The sequence below is a fragment of the Narcine bancroftii genome, chromosome 6, assembly GCF_036971445.1.
Source record: "Narcine bancroftii isolate sNarBan1 chromosome 6, sNarBan1.hap1, whole genome shotgun sequence".
Taxonomy (NCBI): Eukaryota; Metazoa; Chordata; class Chondrichthyes; order Torpediniformes; family Narcinidae; genus Narcine; species Narcine bancroftii.
In genome coordinates, this window is record NC_091474.1 from 246,556,514 (window position 1) to 246,574,806 (window position 18,293).

Here is an 18,293-nt window from a genome sequence, read left to right on the forward strand (position 1 = left end):
AGTTGCTCCCATAGCAGTGCTGGGATATTAAGTGTTGCCAAGTGATTTTCAAATTAGGATGGTGTATGACCTGCCAGGTATTTACTGGTGATGGTGTCCTCATGATCTCTTTGTCTCTGGATGGCACAGATCAGGGCTTCGGGAGGTGTTGTGAAGAAGCTTTCATTAAGTGGCTCCTTTGGAATGTGCATGCTGCAACTGGAGGGCAATATTGGGAGAACGTGGACATCTTTAAGTTGGTGAATGAGGTGTTCGTCAAGATACTGCTTTGACGTCAATGTGTCCAGTTTTCTGGGAGTTGTTAGTGTTGCAGTCATCCAGGTGAAGAATTTCATCGCACTCCCGACTGGTGCCTAGTAGATGGTGGAAAGTCATCATTTAGCAAGCATTTTAAATAGACACATTATTTATAAAGTGTATATATAATAAAGGAGTTCAAGAGATTCATAAATCCTTAGTTTATCTTGGACACAACTGTTTAGAAAGATGTATGATGGTGATGGCAGGTGAGAAACTACTTATGAATAGATAAGGTAGGCTAACCATTTCAATTGTTAGCCACTCCCACACTGACATGTCTGTCCATGGCCTCATGCACTGCTCGAGTTGAGATTTTTAGGGTTTTTCTATGGTAAATGGGTAAGTGAGGCATAGCCATTTCTTTCTTTTTAAAATATTTTTATTGAGTTTAACATTCAAATCTAATATACAAGGGTAAAACAGGATTCTGGTGACACCGTAGTTAAGTGAAAAAAACACACAAATGCTGGAGAAACTCAGCAGGTCAAACAGTGCCTTTATGTAGCAAAGGTAAAGATACTGACATCGTGGTTGATGAAGGGCTCAAGCCCAAAACATTGGTGATGTATCTTTACCTTTGCTACATAGAGGCACTGTTTGACCTGATGAGTTTCTCCAGCATTTGTGTGTTTTTTCAATCTGTTACGAGCCCAAAGGACCCCAAATCCCAGCAGCAATAGATATTCACCACGACAAATGGTTACTTAAACAAAAGTTGCTTTTAATTATCTTTAAACATGAAAACAGAATCAAACTTTAACTTAACTAACCCAATTAACCCCCTTTTAATTCTAAGAGCACGTGTATGATGTATATGTAAATTTAAGAAAAATTCTTTGGTTCACAGTTCAATCTCACTTCTCATTCTTCCAAATTCACTGGTTGCAGGCAATTCTTATACTGTCCACAGAATTTAACATGTATAAAATTTACCAGGCTTTGGTGCTCGAAAGGTAAATGTTTACCGCTCAGGAAAGTTCTTTGGAGGTTTGCAGAAAGAGAGTTGTTATTCCAGGATTTCCACAACTTGAGGTACCACCATTAGTCACCTCAATGTCTTGCTTCAGATGTGACTGTTCAGTCTCTCTCTCTCTCTCTTCATCTTCCAACTGCTAGAAAGCCCATGTTATTCTCTCAGTTGCAAACCCCCGACCCACCCCCCACCTTCTCCAGCAAATAATAGTCTTTTGCTCCCATCTGTTGTCTGAGGTAAACTAAACTTCTCATTTATCTTTGAGTGAGCACTTCGCAGAAAGGTCAGAAGCCTTGTAAAAATGTTCAATACAGATGACCTGTCTCCAGTCGATTCATTTGATGACATCATTTCAATTAGCACCTACTTGTGGAATGTGCATAGCATTCTCCATAGTTTCTGTAAATTCTTCAGTATTTCAAATTAAGATCTGTTTTAAAATATGTGTGTGTATGTAATCTACTCTAATTTTACCACTTATCTCCCAAATAAATATTCCATTACAAATCTAACACACAAAGTCATCTAATGGAATAAACAACAGGTCATATATATATAATAGAAGTCAAATATAGTTGTAAATCAAAAACCTATCCATAGTTATTTAGCCATTTCTGTTGACTGGAGGAGACCAGTTGGTAAAAGAACTAAGCAATGGGGAATGCAGACATTTCTTAGATTATCCTAGAAAGCTGAACAAGCTTGTATTTGGAAAAAAGAAGTGGTGTTATATACATGGATCGGAGTAGTATGGAGGGATAAGTCATTGGGACGAGGCAGAGTAGTGTTTGACCCAGACTAGATCATGTGGTCATGCTGTGAATTTAGCAACCTTGAGGGAATTGGATAAATCATGGAAAGGATACATTTCAAGTTATGGGAAAAGAATAGGGTGTTGGTGTAAACAACTTGGCACTTGTAAAATGTGGTTGGGATGTGATGGGGTAAATAACTGATTTTAAAATAACACGGATTAAAATGTTTTACATCAAATTTTGATTTTCATCTGCAAGGAAGTTTCGATGGAAACCATTATAAAATCAACTGGCTTGTCCCCATTTCTGATCAGTCATGCATTGGAACCTCTGATTGGAGACAATCGAATCCTCCTACAACCGGTCGCGAACCAAGATAAACTCAAAGGTATGAGCCTTCTGTATCTCTGATTTCTGCTCAATTTATTAGGAATTAGTCCACCATAGGACCATAGCAATGGTCCAGACCATTGCAAAAGATCAAGTACAGGTGTATTATTGTCTAACTATACATGTACAACCAGGCAAAACAGCGTTTCTCTGTGCGGCGTGCGCACACACACACACACACACACACACACACACACACACACACACACACACACACACACACACACACACACACACACACACAGAGCGCACAAAATAATCACCCACATAGGTAAAGATATAATTTAAAGTAAATATAAATAAATATTTTGGGATGATTTACTAGGCTATAGGATGCTGTTCATCAATTTCACAGCCTGAAGGAAGAAGCTATTTCCATCCTTGCAGTCCTAATGTTGATGCTTCTGTTGCACCTTTGTTTTTTTTGAATATTTTATTTTTGACTTTTTTTCAAAAATATACATAATAAAATTTTCAATATCACAAGTATTTAAAGTTTTTCTTACAAACAACAACAAACAAAAACTAAACAGTCCTTCCCTCCCTCCCCCCTTCCATACTGTTACAAGATCAAACCAGCAACCACAAAGAAGGCATATCACTCAGGGGTAAAGATGAACAATTACTTTATTAACAAAAAATTCATCTTCAAACTTTAATTCAAAATCCCCCCTTTTATAACAATGCCCACTGGTTACTATGCAAAACTCTAACAGTGTAAAACTAATAAATTCCCCAGCCTAAATATAACAAATGTAATTAAAGTCTAAGCTGCACTTCCAACCAGTCCACAGAAAAAACTTAGACACAAAGCAAACAAAACACACAAGACTCACAAAACTTCAATCTCAACCGAAGCAAAGATCATAAACAAAATTCAGTTTGTTTGGTAAACTGAAGCCAAAAGATCTTTGAGAGAGAGCACAAAATTCGAAGTTGTCTTGTGTTGCTTGCAGAGAGAGGAACAACTGGCTTGGTCCAGATCCTTCTGGCTGACTTCAGAATATTCATCCTTTTTGAAATCCCAACATTCTAAACTGTCCTCCAGACTCATGCTCTGGACCTTCTTACACTCCACAGCACCACCCAGTGGTGGTTTATCATCCAAGTCCAGAATTTTTTTTTCATTTTCTGCACATGCTCAGTCCATCTCCCATTCTCTCAGCAGTCCACCTTCACCTTGGCTCTCTAAGGCAAACTGTCACTTTTTAACATAAAACCACACAACACATAGGTCAATACACCACACAGAACTCTGTAACAATACATATGAATTTGCACACCGTTAGAGCTTACATATCTTTTAAATATATAAAATTTGGTTACAGATACCATGCGCTAGATGGAAAGGGTCCTCTAAAATTCTTTGTTATGTTTGTGTGAGAGAAATCCTTTTTCATTTTTTCAAATAACAAGGTTGCTGAGGATGATAGTCGTGGATTTCCAACAAGTTGCAGAGTAAAGGGTGATCACGAAGAGGAGACGTTGCTCACTTGGGAATGGACGTGGATCTGATGAGTTAAATGGCTTCCTGTTCTGAAATAAATATGCACGTCTAATGAAAACCTGAAATGCTTAGATTGTGTGGCGTTGTAGCAAAAGGGAATGTTGCTGGTTGTGCAATTAATATTCAAACACTTTTCTCTTCAGGGATCTTCAGGTTAAATGATAAGGTGTTAGCCAGAGGATCTGCAAATAAAGAGTACTGCTCACTGCTGCCAAAGCAGATCTATTTAAATGTGGATGAGGATGTAGCCAGTATATTGGAACGCAAGAGGAACGTTATCCATTGCATAATTATTCAGATTATGAAATCAGAGAAAGAGCTTCATATTGATAATCTTGTCTTCAAGGTAATTATTCTGAAAGGAAACAAAAACCTTTTGGAAACACTTTGTGGCTCAGACAGTATGAATGAAAAGAGAGAGACGGTGAATGTTTCAGGTGGAGGAACTGAGGGAGAGAAAACATTAGATCAGTTTTCGAAGGCAGGAGAAGGATTGATTTAACAATGGGAATATTACTGTCAGAGTGAGGATAAGGTTGCCTTGGGATAAGATGGTGATGAATCTACCTGGTTGAGGAAAGTTGGAGAGAAAACAAACAGAGAAACATGTAAAAGCTGTGTAATGCAGGTTGGAGTGGGAGGAAATGCCCAGCACAAAGGCAGTAACTGAGAAAAAGCCATGAGACTATGAATAGGAGCAGAAATAGTTTATGCAGCCCATTGAGTCTGCCCACCATTTAAACATGAGCTAATCCCATTTTTCCACTCAGCCCTACTTTATGGCATTCGCCTCATAACCTTTGTTGTCCTGGCTAATCAAGAACCTATCAATCTCTGCCTTAAACACATTCAATGACTTGGCCTCTACATACACCTGTGGCAACAAATTCCACAGATTAACCACCCTCTGACTGAAGAAATTCCTATACATCACTGTTCTGAGTGGATGCCCTTCAATCCTGAAGTTGTATCCTCTTGTCCAAGACACTCCCACCAGGAAAACATAGACCATAGAATATTATAGCACAGTACAGCCTCTTCGGCCCTCAATGTTGTGCCGACCTATATATTCCTTCCTTAAAAAAATTATTAAACCCTCTTTACCCTGTAACCCTCTATTTTTCTTTCATCCATGTGTCTAAATTCTCTTAAATGCCCCCAATGTTAAACCCTCCACCACCATCCCCCAGCAAGGCATTCCAGGCACCCACAATTCTCTGTAACTCTAAACTTCCCTCCCTTAATTTTGTACATATGTCCTCTGGTGTTTGCTGATCCTGCCCTAGGAAACAGGTGCTGGCTGTCTTCTCATAATCTTGTACGCCTCTATTAAGTCTTCTCTCATCCTTCTACGCTCCAAAGAGAGAAGTCCCAGCTCTGCTAACCGTGCCTCATATGACGTGTTCTCCAATCCAGGCAACATCCTGGTAAATCTCCTCTGCACCCTCTCCATAGCTTCCACATCCTTCTTATAATGAGATGACCAGAACTGAATACAATATTTGGGGTCTTACCAAAGATTTGTAGAGTTGTAACAAGACCTTTCTACTCCTGAATTCAGTCCCCCTGTTAAAGAATCCCAGCATCCCATAGGCTCTCTTAATTATCCTTTCAACCTGTACAGCGACCTTGAGGGATGTATGGATTTGCACCCCAAGGTCCCTCTGTTCATCCACACTCTTAAGTAACTGATCATTCACTCTGCAGTGAATCACAAAATTTTGTGGACACCGTGGTTGAAGCAAAAACACAAAATGCTGGAGAAGTTCAGCAGGTCAGTGTCCTTTATGTAGCAAAGGCAAAGATACAGAACTGACGTTTTGTTCGAGCTCTTCATCAAAGTATGATGAAACTACTTTGATAAAGGCTCAAGCCCAAAACATCGGTTCTGTATCTTTGCCTTTGCTACATAAAGGACACTGACCTGCTGAACTTCTCCAGCATTTTGTGTTTTTACAACTATTAACCCTATACTCAGCCTTCTGGTTTGTCCTTCCAAAATGCATCACCTCACACTTATCCAACCTGGGAAACAAAACTGAGCAAATATTATAAAATATTACAGCAGTTCTGACATAACAGAGTGAAAACGTTACCTGGAGTTGTTGAAATAGATATCAAGTATTGAACTCTGTAAGAGCATATCTTCAAATTAAAAGAACAATGATGGAAACTCGTCTGGGCCCAAATCCATCTGTTTTTTTGTGGGAAATGGGGAACTGCCAGTCCAACCCCAGTCCAGCCTTCAACTCTTTTTCTGTTATGTCCCTTTCTCCAGTTCCTACATCTTTGTTGCACAGATATTTGCTCCAATGATGAGATTTTCCTTCTCCCTTTACTGTAGCTTCCCTTCTGATTCTGTCATTGATTTAAAAGCCCTTGATGCGCCTCATCTGTTTCCCGCATTTCCACACTCAACCCATAGTAAACACAATTTGCTGGAGGAACTCAGTGGGTTGAGCAACATCAGAGGGAGAAAAAGAAAGTTGGTGTTTTATTTTTAATTTAATTTAGACATACAGCATGGTAACAGGGCCTTTCAGCCCACAAACCCGTGCTGCCCAATTACACCCAATTGACTTACAACATTTTTGAAGGGTGGGAGGAAACCGGAGGTCCTGAGGAAAACCCATGCAGACACAGGGAGAACGTACAAACTCCGTGCAGACAGCATGGGATTCTAATCCCGGTCCTGATCCCTGGTGCTGTATTAGCTTTGTGCCAACAATGCCATAACCTTTCAGCAAAATGTTATGATGAAAGGATTTTGCCTGGTCCTCCTCACCTCCCCAACCAACAAATCATCCCTGGTAATCTCTGCCACCTTCAGCATTATTTCATGATCAAACCCATCTTTCACCCTCCCCTTTTAGCTTTCCAAAAGGACTGTTACCTCTACAACTCCCTGGTTTGCTCTTCCATCTCTTCAAACCATCTGCATATCCTTATAAAGACTTCCTATGCAGCTACAGGATGTGCAGCACTTATCCTTTCACCTCTTTCCTTCCCACCATCCAGGAACCCAAGACCATAAGAGAAAGGAGCAGAAGTAGGCGGCACAGTTGGTGTAGCAGTTAGTACAGTTGCACTGACCAGGGTTCAAATCCTGTGCTGACTGTAAGGAGTTTGTACGTTCTCCCCATGTCTGCATGGGTTTTCCATGGGGACTCCCACCTCCCACCGTTTGAGACATACCAGGGGTCTAGGTCAATTGGGTGGCACAGACTCATGGGCCAAAATTACCTGTCTAAATTTTTTTTTAAATTAGGCCGTTCAGCCCATCAAATTCACTCCGCATGAACTGATCCATTCTCCCACTTAGCCCCACTCCCATAACCTTTGATATTCTGACTATTCAGATACTTACCAATCTCTGCCTTAAATACACTCAACAACTTACCCTCCACAGCTGCCCATAGTAGCAAATTCCAAAGATCAACCACTCTGTCTAAAGCAATTCCTCCGGGTCTCTCTTTTAAATGGGCGCCCTTCAATCCTGAAGTCGTGTCCTCTTGTCTTCGACTCCTCTACCACAGTAAACAACTTTGCCACATCTACTCTGTCCAGACCTTTCAACATTCAAAATGCTTCCATGAAGTTCCCCCTCATTCTTCCAAGTGCTTGTTTCAGGTTAAAAATCAGTTCGTTCACATTTAGTGCTCATGATGTTCCTTCTGCATTGGCTTTATGTTGTACCTTCATTCAGTCTGCGAAAGAGTCCCTGAGCTTCTCATTCCACCCAGATCCATCTGCCTCCTGCACTGTAAAAACAAGGCCCAACATAAGGTTGAGGAGCAGCACCTCAATTTCTATTTAGACACGATGCAGCCTTCAGGAACTAATAATAAAACTGACAATTTCAGATAACTTGTTTCCTCTGCTGTATCAGAACGTGCCAGTTCTGCTGTAGGCCATTCATCTGTAAAGCTAGCTCGTAGCTCCCCAACTCTTTCCCTAACTACATTAGTGCTGCGTCCTGCACCCACGATGAGCTTGTCAATTTCACCACCAACTTCTACCTGGCCCTCAAGTTCATGGGATATTTCCAGTATCTTTCCCTAGAGACATCTTTTAAAAACCTGCTGACTCCCACAGTTACCTGGACTACACCTCTTACCATTTTTGTAAGGATGCCATTCCTTTCTCTATTTCCACTGTCTCCACCATATCTCATTCCAAGGTTTTCCAATTCAGGACATCTGAGATGTCTTCCTTCCCCAAACCCCACCCCCCCTCCATTGTTATCAATACAGCTCCACCCATATTTTTTAACCCCATACGACCCTGACACAACAGGGATAGGGTCCCCCTTGTCCTTTATTAACACCCTACTAACCTCCACATCCAAAATATTATTCTCTACAATTTCTGCCACATCCAACAGGATCCCATGACCAAATATGTCTTCCCCTCTATGCTTCATTTCCCTTGGAGAAGCCCTTATCCACTCTTCTCTTCCCAGTAAACACCTCTCTCCCCCACCCAACACCTACACATCCCAATGACCTCACCAAGTTCTGCACCTGCACCTCTCTCACCACCAGTCAAGGACTCAAACATCCCTTCCAAGAGTGACAACATTTAACCTGCGAATCTGTTGATGTAATTTACTGCATCTGGTGCCACTGGTGTGGCCTCTTCAGTATTGAGGTTACCAGGTGGAGGTTGGGGAATTACTTCACTGAGTACTGTTGCTCTGTCCACTGCAACATCCAGGATCTCCCAGTGGCCGGCCACTTTAATTCCATTTCCCATTCCCACACCGCTATGTCTGTACATTGGTCGACTGTACTGCCAGGTTGAGGCAACTCACAAATTGAAGAAACTGTACCTTATATTCCATCGTGGCAGTCTCCAACCCAATGGCATCAACATCTACCACCAATTTCTGATAACCTCTTTGTTTTCTCTACCAACCTCCTCCTCTCCCCGCAACTCCCCCACCCACCCACCCACCTTTCCCTCTCTGCCCCTATTTTCTTCTCCTTTCCTTCTCTTTCTCCTCCCCTACTCTACCTACCCGTATTGTGGTTTTCTGATGTCCAAAAATGAGACAGGAAACGCAGAGAATTCTTCAGAAAAGTTTAAGCCTTTACTTGCAAACAAAATCTGAGACAAGTGAAAGCTTGGACTCTGAAATGCCTGTTGCTATGAGACACTGCCTTTTGTTTATACAGATTTTCAGTTACTTATCAATGTTCAATTAGCTCATCCTGGGTTCGTTTCTCGGTCATGGTACTCTTATCACTTCTCCTTGTGCTTCACTTATCTTGTAACCGGCCTGTTTCAGAATAAATCACTTACCACTATGGCTCCCCTACCTTGTCCTGTCTAACTTCTCCTATCTGATCTCCTGTTACTCCCATGTATGACCTTGGTGTTTTCTCTCTAATGTTTTAAAGTTAGCAGTTTTGTGTAACCTTGGGGATGAAAATATTTTCCCTCTTTGTGTTTTAAAGTCAGCAAATTCTACACATTCTGTAATCAGCCAACTTTTCTACATACTGTGGCTGTTTCTTAATTATATTAGTATTTCCCATAAACAGTGTAGTTGAAGTACATAGTAAATTGTTACATAGCAATGGATTAATGAATACATAATGAATAGTGCATAGGCATATTTTCCATACCCACCACCCACACCTGTTTTCCTCCCTCCTATCAGAGTGCTTTTCCGTCTGCCTCTTCTCTCTATGACCTCCCAGCTTCTTACATCTCCCACAAAGTGGGAATTCTGGTAAACATTTCCCTCAAATCCAAACCGAGGCAAGGAAGCCACTCCTGGGGTTCCTCTCTGTTCCTTGTTTGATTGCAATTCACCCAGTTGAGGCCAAGATTTATTCTGGATCCTCTTTGGCCTTGTAGGGTTCACATTTCCACTGTCATGTTCAATGAGCGAATCAGTTAGCAGGGGATTGAATGGGCAACTTCAGCCTTGTGAAAGATCCAGGAATGAACCATTAAATGCCTGTTTAAGTCAATGGACTTGTTATTCATGATAAATGAACTATTTTCAATGTGAGTTGACCTATACATTGAACTATATTAGTTCAGATTCAGATTTATTTTCAGTACATACGTGACATCACATGCCACCCTGAGATTCCTTTTTCTGCAGGCACGACAGAATTAGCATTTATTGGCAGTGCAAAATAAAACTGACTCAATGTATACATGTAAACAAATAAAAAAAGTTAAACAAACTATGCAATACAGAGGGAAAAAAATAAATAGAGTGCAAAAGTAAGAGTCCTTAAATATGCCCTGATTGAGTTTGTTGTTGAGGAATCTGATGGTGGAGGGGTAGAGCTGTTCCTGAACCTGGTGGTGCGAGTTTTGTGCTATTATCATTATTATTAATGAGACTGGAGGGCTTGAATTACAAGCTATTTTTAACATTGTATCGCTGATCATTTTGCAGGTGATCGACAAGTGTCAGAACCAAGAATCAAGTTCAGTGAACAAATTCCTTCGCTCTCATTGCAGCAGTATGGATGTTCTGTCCTGCATCATGCACCTTATCAGCAAGGATTACATCAGACGTAACACGGACAACCTTCACATTCTGGAGTACGTGCTTGAAGATCCAACGACCCCACGGAAAGGACAAGCACAAATAATGCTTCAAAAGCTTGATTCAAAACCCACAGCATCAAACAACAATGGCAAAGAGAATCTATCAATACTTAGGTAACATCAAAACACCAGTGGTCCACACCAACATAGTGATTAATGTCAGTTGTGTGTCTTTAACTCCTTGGGTTTTGCACCAAATTACACCTTTTCTAATAAAGTAAGAGGGAGAGTGTGGAATTTGGAGTTTGAAACTATAAGTCTGGTCAGTGTCAAGACTCATTTGTTTTATTCCACTGATGCCACTCGACCTGCTGAGTTCCTCCAGCAGACTTTTATTTTTGCTTCAGGTTCTAGCACCAGTGTCTGGTGTGTCTCCAGTTGAAACTAATGGGGTGTTCTCTCTTCCTGCTTTTTGTATGTTATTCAAGCTGTACTTTATTTTGAGGCCAATTGCCTCTGTGGAAAAAGAATAGACTTGTGTATTTTCACCTGGGTGTTATTTAGTAAGATTGAGCCTGGAATAAATCAGGCTTTTTTTCCCTATCAATAGGCCAAAATGACACTTGGAAAAGAAGGGCTTTCCATTTCTTACCTGCCAAAGATGTGGTTTCCCAGGTACACTTCAACAGAAGGACTGGGAGCAGGCTGCCATAAACTTAAATATTTCATGTTTTGTTATTCCTCCTCCCCTCTGAAATATTGGTCATATGTTCTCTTCAACCTTTACTCTTTGAGTTCATCTTATTTGTCGGAAACAGTGCGACCATGCTACCCTACTAAGTAAACTCAGGCGAGCTGTTGGAACAATCTGCTCTTCAGGTTTATACATGGAGAAGGGTAAATATGTGTGTGGAGCTTTATGAATCAAAATGAAACGTGGATAGTTGGAGGAAGATGCATCCTGATACTAGGGATTATTCATTTTATTCTTATAGGGATGAGACATATTCCTGTATAGATATGGTTTTAATCGCCTCTCAGCTTCAGTCAAGAGTTCATAGTATTGAATATCAAGCGAGGATATTGTCTCATCATTGACTTTAGTTATGTCAGTTTTATTGGAGAAGGAGAAAAAAATAGGTTATAGATGGACGTTTAATACAGCATTGTTGAAAAGGAAAGGTTTTGGTGATTTTATAAGGCAACAGATAAAAAAAATTATTGACCTGAATGAACATCTGTAACTGTTTGTGGTATGAGATTCTTTGAAGGCTTATTTAAAAGGACAAATAATAAGTAACATGGCTAAGGTTAAAAAAGAATATATGCCTGAAGTTAATTCTTTGGAAAAGGAAATAATAAAATGGAAAAAGAATTACAAAATCAAGGGAATGATGAACAAAGGAAAATGTTGAATTTAAAGAAATTGAAGCTTAAAACAATACAAACACTACAAACTATAGAGAAGAGAGGAATATAAGACGAACCCGACAAAAATATTACAAATTGGGAGATAAAGCACATAAAGTTTTAGCATGGTAATTGAAGACTGAACAAGTAGCTGTAAAAGAAGATTCAGGTCATCTTATAAAACACAAGGTATTAATGATGTGTTTATGAAATTTTATAAGAAATTATATAAATCAGAATTTTTGAAAGATGTGGATAAAATAGATGAATATTTGTTCAAAATTACTTTTTCACAGATAAGCATAGAAGAGAAGACAGAATTAGCAAATCCATTTACAGTTACAAAATTATATGATATATTGATGTGTCTACCAAATAACAAGGCTCCAGGGGAGGATGGTTTCTCTCCGGAGTTTTACAAAGAATTTAAAGAGTTATTAATTCCGATATTTCTGGGATTGTTAGATCAAATGGAAGATCTTTGGGACTTACCTGAGGCATTTAAAACTGTGTTAATAACAGTTATTCCAAACAAAAAGAGAAGGATCCTTTGCTTCCATTTTCTTATAGACCAATTTCATTATTGAATACTGATTATAAAATTTTATCCAAATTAATACCTAATAGATTAGCTAAATGTTTGCCTGAATTGATTAATATGGACCAAACAGGTTTTATTAAAAATAGATCAGCTGATAATATTGTTAGCTTTTTAAGTCTAATAGATATGGCTCAGAACAGAAAAATACCATCAGTAGCCTTAGCTTTAGATGCAGAAAAGACGTTTGATAGATTAGAATGGGACTATTTATTTAAAGTACTGAAGTTTTTTAGGAATTACGACAAGTTTTATAAATTGGATAAGAGCATTTATATAATTCTCCAAAGGCTAAAGTGATTATAAATAGACAAATATCAAAATCTTTTTGTTGGAAAGATCATCTAGACTTTAGCTGAGGTGATTAGAAGTGATAATGAGATTGAGGGCTTAAATACATGATAAAGAGCACAAAATTAGTCTTTTTGCATATGATGTAATGCTATATGTTACAAACCCTGAAAGTTCATAAAGAAAAGTAAATGATCGATTGGCGGAGTATGGGTTCATATCAGGTTACAAAGTAAATATTGATAAAAGTGAAGTAATGCCAATGATTGAGACAGATTATATTCAAGTTAAGAAAAGGACAAAATTTAAATGGTAAACTGGTGCAATTAAATATTTGGGAATTATTAATAAGAATTTAAATAATTTTAAATTAAATTACATACCTTTATTGAGGAAAATTAAAGAAGATTTATTAAGATGGAAATATTTGCCAATTTCTTTATTAGGAAGAGTTAATTGTGTGAAGGTGAATATGTTTCCTAGAATACTATACCTTTTTCAATCTTTACCAATTTTTGTACCAATAATATTTTTTCAGGATTTAAATAAAAGTGTAAGAAGATTTATTTGGAGCAATAAAATACCTTGGGTGGCATTGGAAAATTTAATGTGGAAATTTGATCAAGGGGAACTTCGATTGCCTAATTTTAAAAATTATTATAAAATGTTTCAACTTATCCTCTTGTTATCAGACCAATGAAAAGTTTGTGTGGGTGCAAATTGAAATGAATAAAATAGGAGAAAGTAATTCTGAACATATTTTGTATAAATGGCAAGAGGGGTTACTATGTAGCCGACCGCTACAAAGAAACACACACACACACACACACACACACACACACACACACACACACACACACACACACACACACACACACACACACAGAGTGTGGCAGATTAAGCTCACTCCTTTATTCGGGCTAGAAAGGCTGCTCTTATACTGTTCAAGTCCCCGCCGATTTTGCTGATTGACTAAGTCAGCCGTATGAATAACAATATTGTCCCTTCTTCCCCAGCCTGTTTCTGATGAGTTAGCTGTGCAGCTTGACCAACGCCATTTTAGGGCTGTTATCCTGGGAGTTGCTTTAGTGATCTCTGTCTGTGTCTGCTGCCGCGCGATGTGCCAGCCCGATCTACGCAATTGTGGGCTACCACAATTGAAAGGAAAATCTGATACACCAATTATGAAGCATATACTTAAAGTATGGAATAGAATACATGTAGAAAGAGGAATGAAGAATTATCAGTTGGCTAAAATGATATTAAATCAAAACCCTTTAATGGTTGATAACCATTATTTTTATGTTTATTATAATTGTGGAATAAAAAAAAATAAGGGATTACTTTTTGGGATCTATTTTCTTGACTTTTAATCAATTGAAAGATAAGTATAATATACCACATAATACTATTTTTCCTTATTATCAAATGAAATCATATTTAAAAAAAATAAGGGAGGAATTTTAAATTACCAAAACAAAGTCTATTTGTATATCTAATAACAGATAGTTTATTGAAAGATTTATTACTAATATTAAATTACAAGAGACTACTCAGAAAAAGGATTTATTTAAATCTATATCTAGATGGGAGAAAGATGAAAATATACAGATTCAAGACAAATTATGGTCAAAATTATGTTATGAAAGTGTAACTAATACAATTAATGTTAGATATCAAATGATACAATTTAATTTTTTACATCATAAATATTATACTCCATATAAATTGAATGCACTTCATTCGAATTGTCCTGACCAATGTGTTTGACGTAATAAAGAAGTAGGATTCTTTTTGCATGCAGTCTGGCCATGTGAAAAGGTAGATAAGTTTTGGAAAGATGTCAGTATTTTATTGGGACGGGTTTTGAAGACGCAAATTTTGAAGGATCCCAGAGTATTTTTATTGGGAGATATTTCCCAATTGAAGTTAGATACTTAACAAAAGAAGTTTTTAAGTGTAGCAATAGTGATAGCAAAGAAATCTATAGCAGTAACATGGAAATCTGGGGTGATATTGTGGGGTTGAATAGATGGTGAATGGAATTATTAAATTGTATGTCATTAGAGAGAATATTGTATAATTTACAAAATCAACCAGAATAATTTGATAAGATTTGGAAACCCTACATGGATTTTATTGCTACATCCACCACGCACCCCCCCCCCCACCATCCAACCCACCCTAATTAGTTATGATTTAAGACTGTTATGTAAATTACAATTAATTGATTATAAGATATAGGTTTATTAGACAGACTTTTTTTTTCCTACTTTTTTGGGGAGGGAGAGGGTGGGTGGGGGAGAAAATATATAAAAATTGTATTATTTTTGAGTCGTAATTTTATCTTTTTCATGTTACGGGTAAATACTGTATATGTTTTGATGTAAACAGAAAATAAAATTTTCAAAAAGAAAAACTTGGAGAGGTACATGGATAGGCAGGGAATGGAGCAATGTGGACTGAGTACATGTCCATGGGACTAGGCATAATGATAGTTCAGCACAGACTAGAAGGGCCGAAGAACCTGTTTTCTGTGCTGTAGTGTTCTATGTCCTCTGGTATTGACCATTGAAACTTACCACATCATACCCTTCATCCTAATTACTGTCTTCTCCATCTCTAGTAATTACCAAATTCAGCCAGACATAACAAGAGGCTACATACAAGCCGATTCAACATACTTATGACATTGATTTATATTAGTCAGATGAGAACCACCCTCTATTAACATTAAAACATTTGTGTAAAGTTCACTTTGATCTAACTCTTGATTCCCTTGTGGTGTCAAGGCACTATTCTTGTCCTTTAATGTAAACACATACCTTGTCCATTATGTAGTAACAATATGCTGGAGGAACTCAATAGGATAAGAGCATCAATGGAAGTTAATAAAAAGTCAAAATTTCAGGCTGGAGCCCTTAATTGAGACCCTCATCTTGATGAAGGACTCTGGCTTAAAACATCAACCATTCCTTGCCTTCCATTGAAATTGCACAGCCTGCCAAGTTCCTTCAGCAGACACTGCTCCAGATACCAATGTCTGCAGTCTCTTGTGCATCTCAGATATTATAAACTTGCCTTCATCTTTCTCTGCTGTGTCCACACGCTTGTCTTCTAATGTAATTGCTAAAATGTTACTGTATGGGACAGCACAGTTAGCGTAGTAGTAGCACAACGTTTTGTTACAACACCAGCTTCGGGACCGGGGTTCAAATCTGGCGCTGTCCGTAAGGAGTTTCTACGTTCTCCCCATGTCATCATGGGTTTCCTCCAGATGCTCCATTATCCTCCCACTGTCAAAACGTACCAGGAGTGTAAGTTAATTAGATGCAATTTGGCTCATGGCCAAAAGGGCCTGTTACCATGTTGGATGTCTAAATTTTAACAATTAAATTATTCTATTGATACAAGCCCAGAGAACCGCAAAACCCAGCAGCAATAGATATGCACCACGACAAATGGTTACTTAAACAAAAGTTGCTTTTAATTATCTTTAAACATGAATACAGAATCACACTTTAACTTATCACTATTGACTTATTTACTTAACCCTTTTCTAATTCTAAGCACCCGTGTATGCAATGTGTGTGTATGTTCAGAAAAGTTCTTTGGTTCATAGTCCAATCTCACTTCTCATACCTCCAAGTTCACTGGTTGCAGGCAATTCTTATACTGTGCACAGAATTTAACATTTATAAAGTTCACCAGGCTTTGGTGCTTTAAAGGTAAATGGTTACCACTCAGGAAGGTTCTTGTCGGTTTTCAAAGAGATTTGTTGTACGATGGACACCCAGCCACTTCAGTGTCGTGCTGACGAAACTTGCCCCCCTCAGGGTTCTCCAGATAATAACCTCTCTCTTTCAGGTCACCACAGAGTTCTTTCTTATTTTTCTTATTTCCAAGCGAAACATTAGACAGCCAGTCCTCTTCTCTTGCATGAACCACAAGGGCTTTGACCAGGCCGTTTTCCAAATAGGGCTTTCCACAAGCTTACCAGCTTGTCCTGTTCCAGTCCCAGCTGCTCTTGCTGGCTGAAACACTGTAGAACTGATTCTTCTGTGTGTATGTCTCTCTCTCTCTCTCTCTCTCTCTCTCTCTCTTTCTCTTTCTCTCTCTCTCTGTCTCTCTCTCTCTGAGAAAAAGCCTGTTTGACTCTCTGCTTGCAAAACCACATGACCCTCTTAGAACTTCTCCAGACAATCTGTGGCTCCAACAAGATTTTTCATCTGTTGCCTTTTGTAAACAATCCATTAGTGAAGTCTCTTGAGCACTCTTCAAAGTTCTTGCAAAAGCTGTGGAGCCGATATGTCTACCATTAGCAGAGCTCCAATATTTTAAATAAGATCTGTTTTAAAGTGTTTGTATGTGACCTACTCTAATAAACCTTTCGCAATTTATCTCCCAAAAACATATCTATATACTCTGTCACACTATCCCTTATGTTTTTCTTCTAAACTGAACCCATACCTAGATTTATAATTGAGCCCAATTAAACCATTCTTTGGTCCTGATAGGGAACAATTGGCACTTTGGGTCAAACCTCGGGGGTCTTTTGTTCCATTGGATTGAATTACTTGATGTTTTAATTCTAAAATCAAAGGTAAACCACCTCAGTTCAGTTCACAATTGCCCTATAACTTTTAGATTTCCACACAGGTTAGGAAGAAAGAAGATTTATGGAGCACATTTTCATGTCTCCTCATGGGCTTCACCAGGAATGAGTTTAAAATGCAGTGAAACACAATCTGTCGTAGGAACTCAGCAGGTCAACCAGCATCAGGGGGAGAAAAATGGTCGAAGCTTTGCGCCAAAATCTTACGAGCTGGAATACTATATTGATCCTATATCTAGGCTCAATATATTGGCCATTCTTTTTCTCCCACTGATTCTGCTCTACCTGCTGAATTTCTCCAACAGATTGTGTTTAGCTTTGATTCCCACCTCAGTCGTCTTCTAAAAAATATTTGTTTATCGAGCAAAACGACATCAACACTGCAAAGCAAGTGTACAAAAGTGGCATTGAGGCATGTGATTAGTTTTGTGGGGAGTAATGGTTGAGGAACTCTCCCTTCTATCATGCACCACCTAAGCCACCAGACTGGGCCCTAGTTCAACAATACCTTGGCATTTTGAGTAAAACACAAACCTACAGAAATCGCAGTTGAAGAAAAAACACAAAGCTGAAGAAATTCAGCAGGTCAAACTGTGTCCTTTATATAGCATAAGTAAAAATGCCTAACCGACGTTTTGGGCTTCATCAAGGTATGGAAAAATGTCGGAAGGCTTCCGAACAAAAGAGTTGAGGTGAAGGCATGGTCGCAAAGGCAGAAGGTAATAGGTGGAGAAGGGAGGTAGGGCACAGCAGCAAGCTCGAGAAGGAGGGATGGCTAGGTGAATAGAGAGAGAAGGGGGAGGAGAGATGAAGGGAGGGGAGAGGAGAGAAGGTCAGCAAAAACAGGAAAAGTCAATAACCATTTGACTGTTTCAATGAAAATGGTTCGACCCATAGAACATTACAACACAGAAAACAGGCCTTTCTAGTCTCTGCCA

The 18,293-nt window shown here is 38.8% G+C and overlaps 1 protein-coding gene across 7 annotated transcripts in view; it reads left to right on the top strand.

Moving 5' to 3' along the window:
• The window catches only part of LOC138737218 (cullin-9-like), a 260,972-nt gene that overhangs the window by 188,894 nt on the left and 53,785 nt on the right, over positions 1–18,293 (top strand). For all 7 annotated transcript variants that reach the window (XM_069887889.1, XM_069887888.1, XM_069887892.1 and 4 more), the window contains 3 exons: positions 2,287–2,416; positions 4,069–4,271; positions 10,347–10,615. In XM_069887889.1, the coding sequence (XP_069743990.1) occupies positions 2,287–2,416; positions 4,069–4,271; positions 10,347–10,615 (602 nt within the window). The remainder of the gene's footprint in view (positions 1–2,286; positions 2,417–4,068; positions 4,272–10,346; positions 10,616–18,293) is intronic.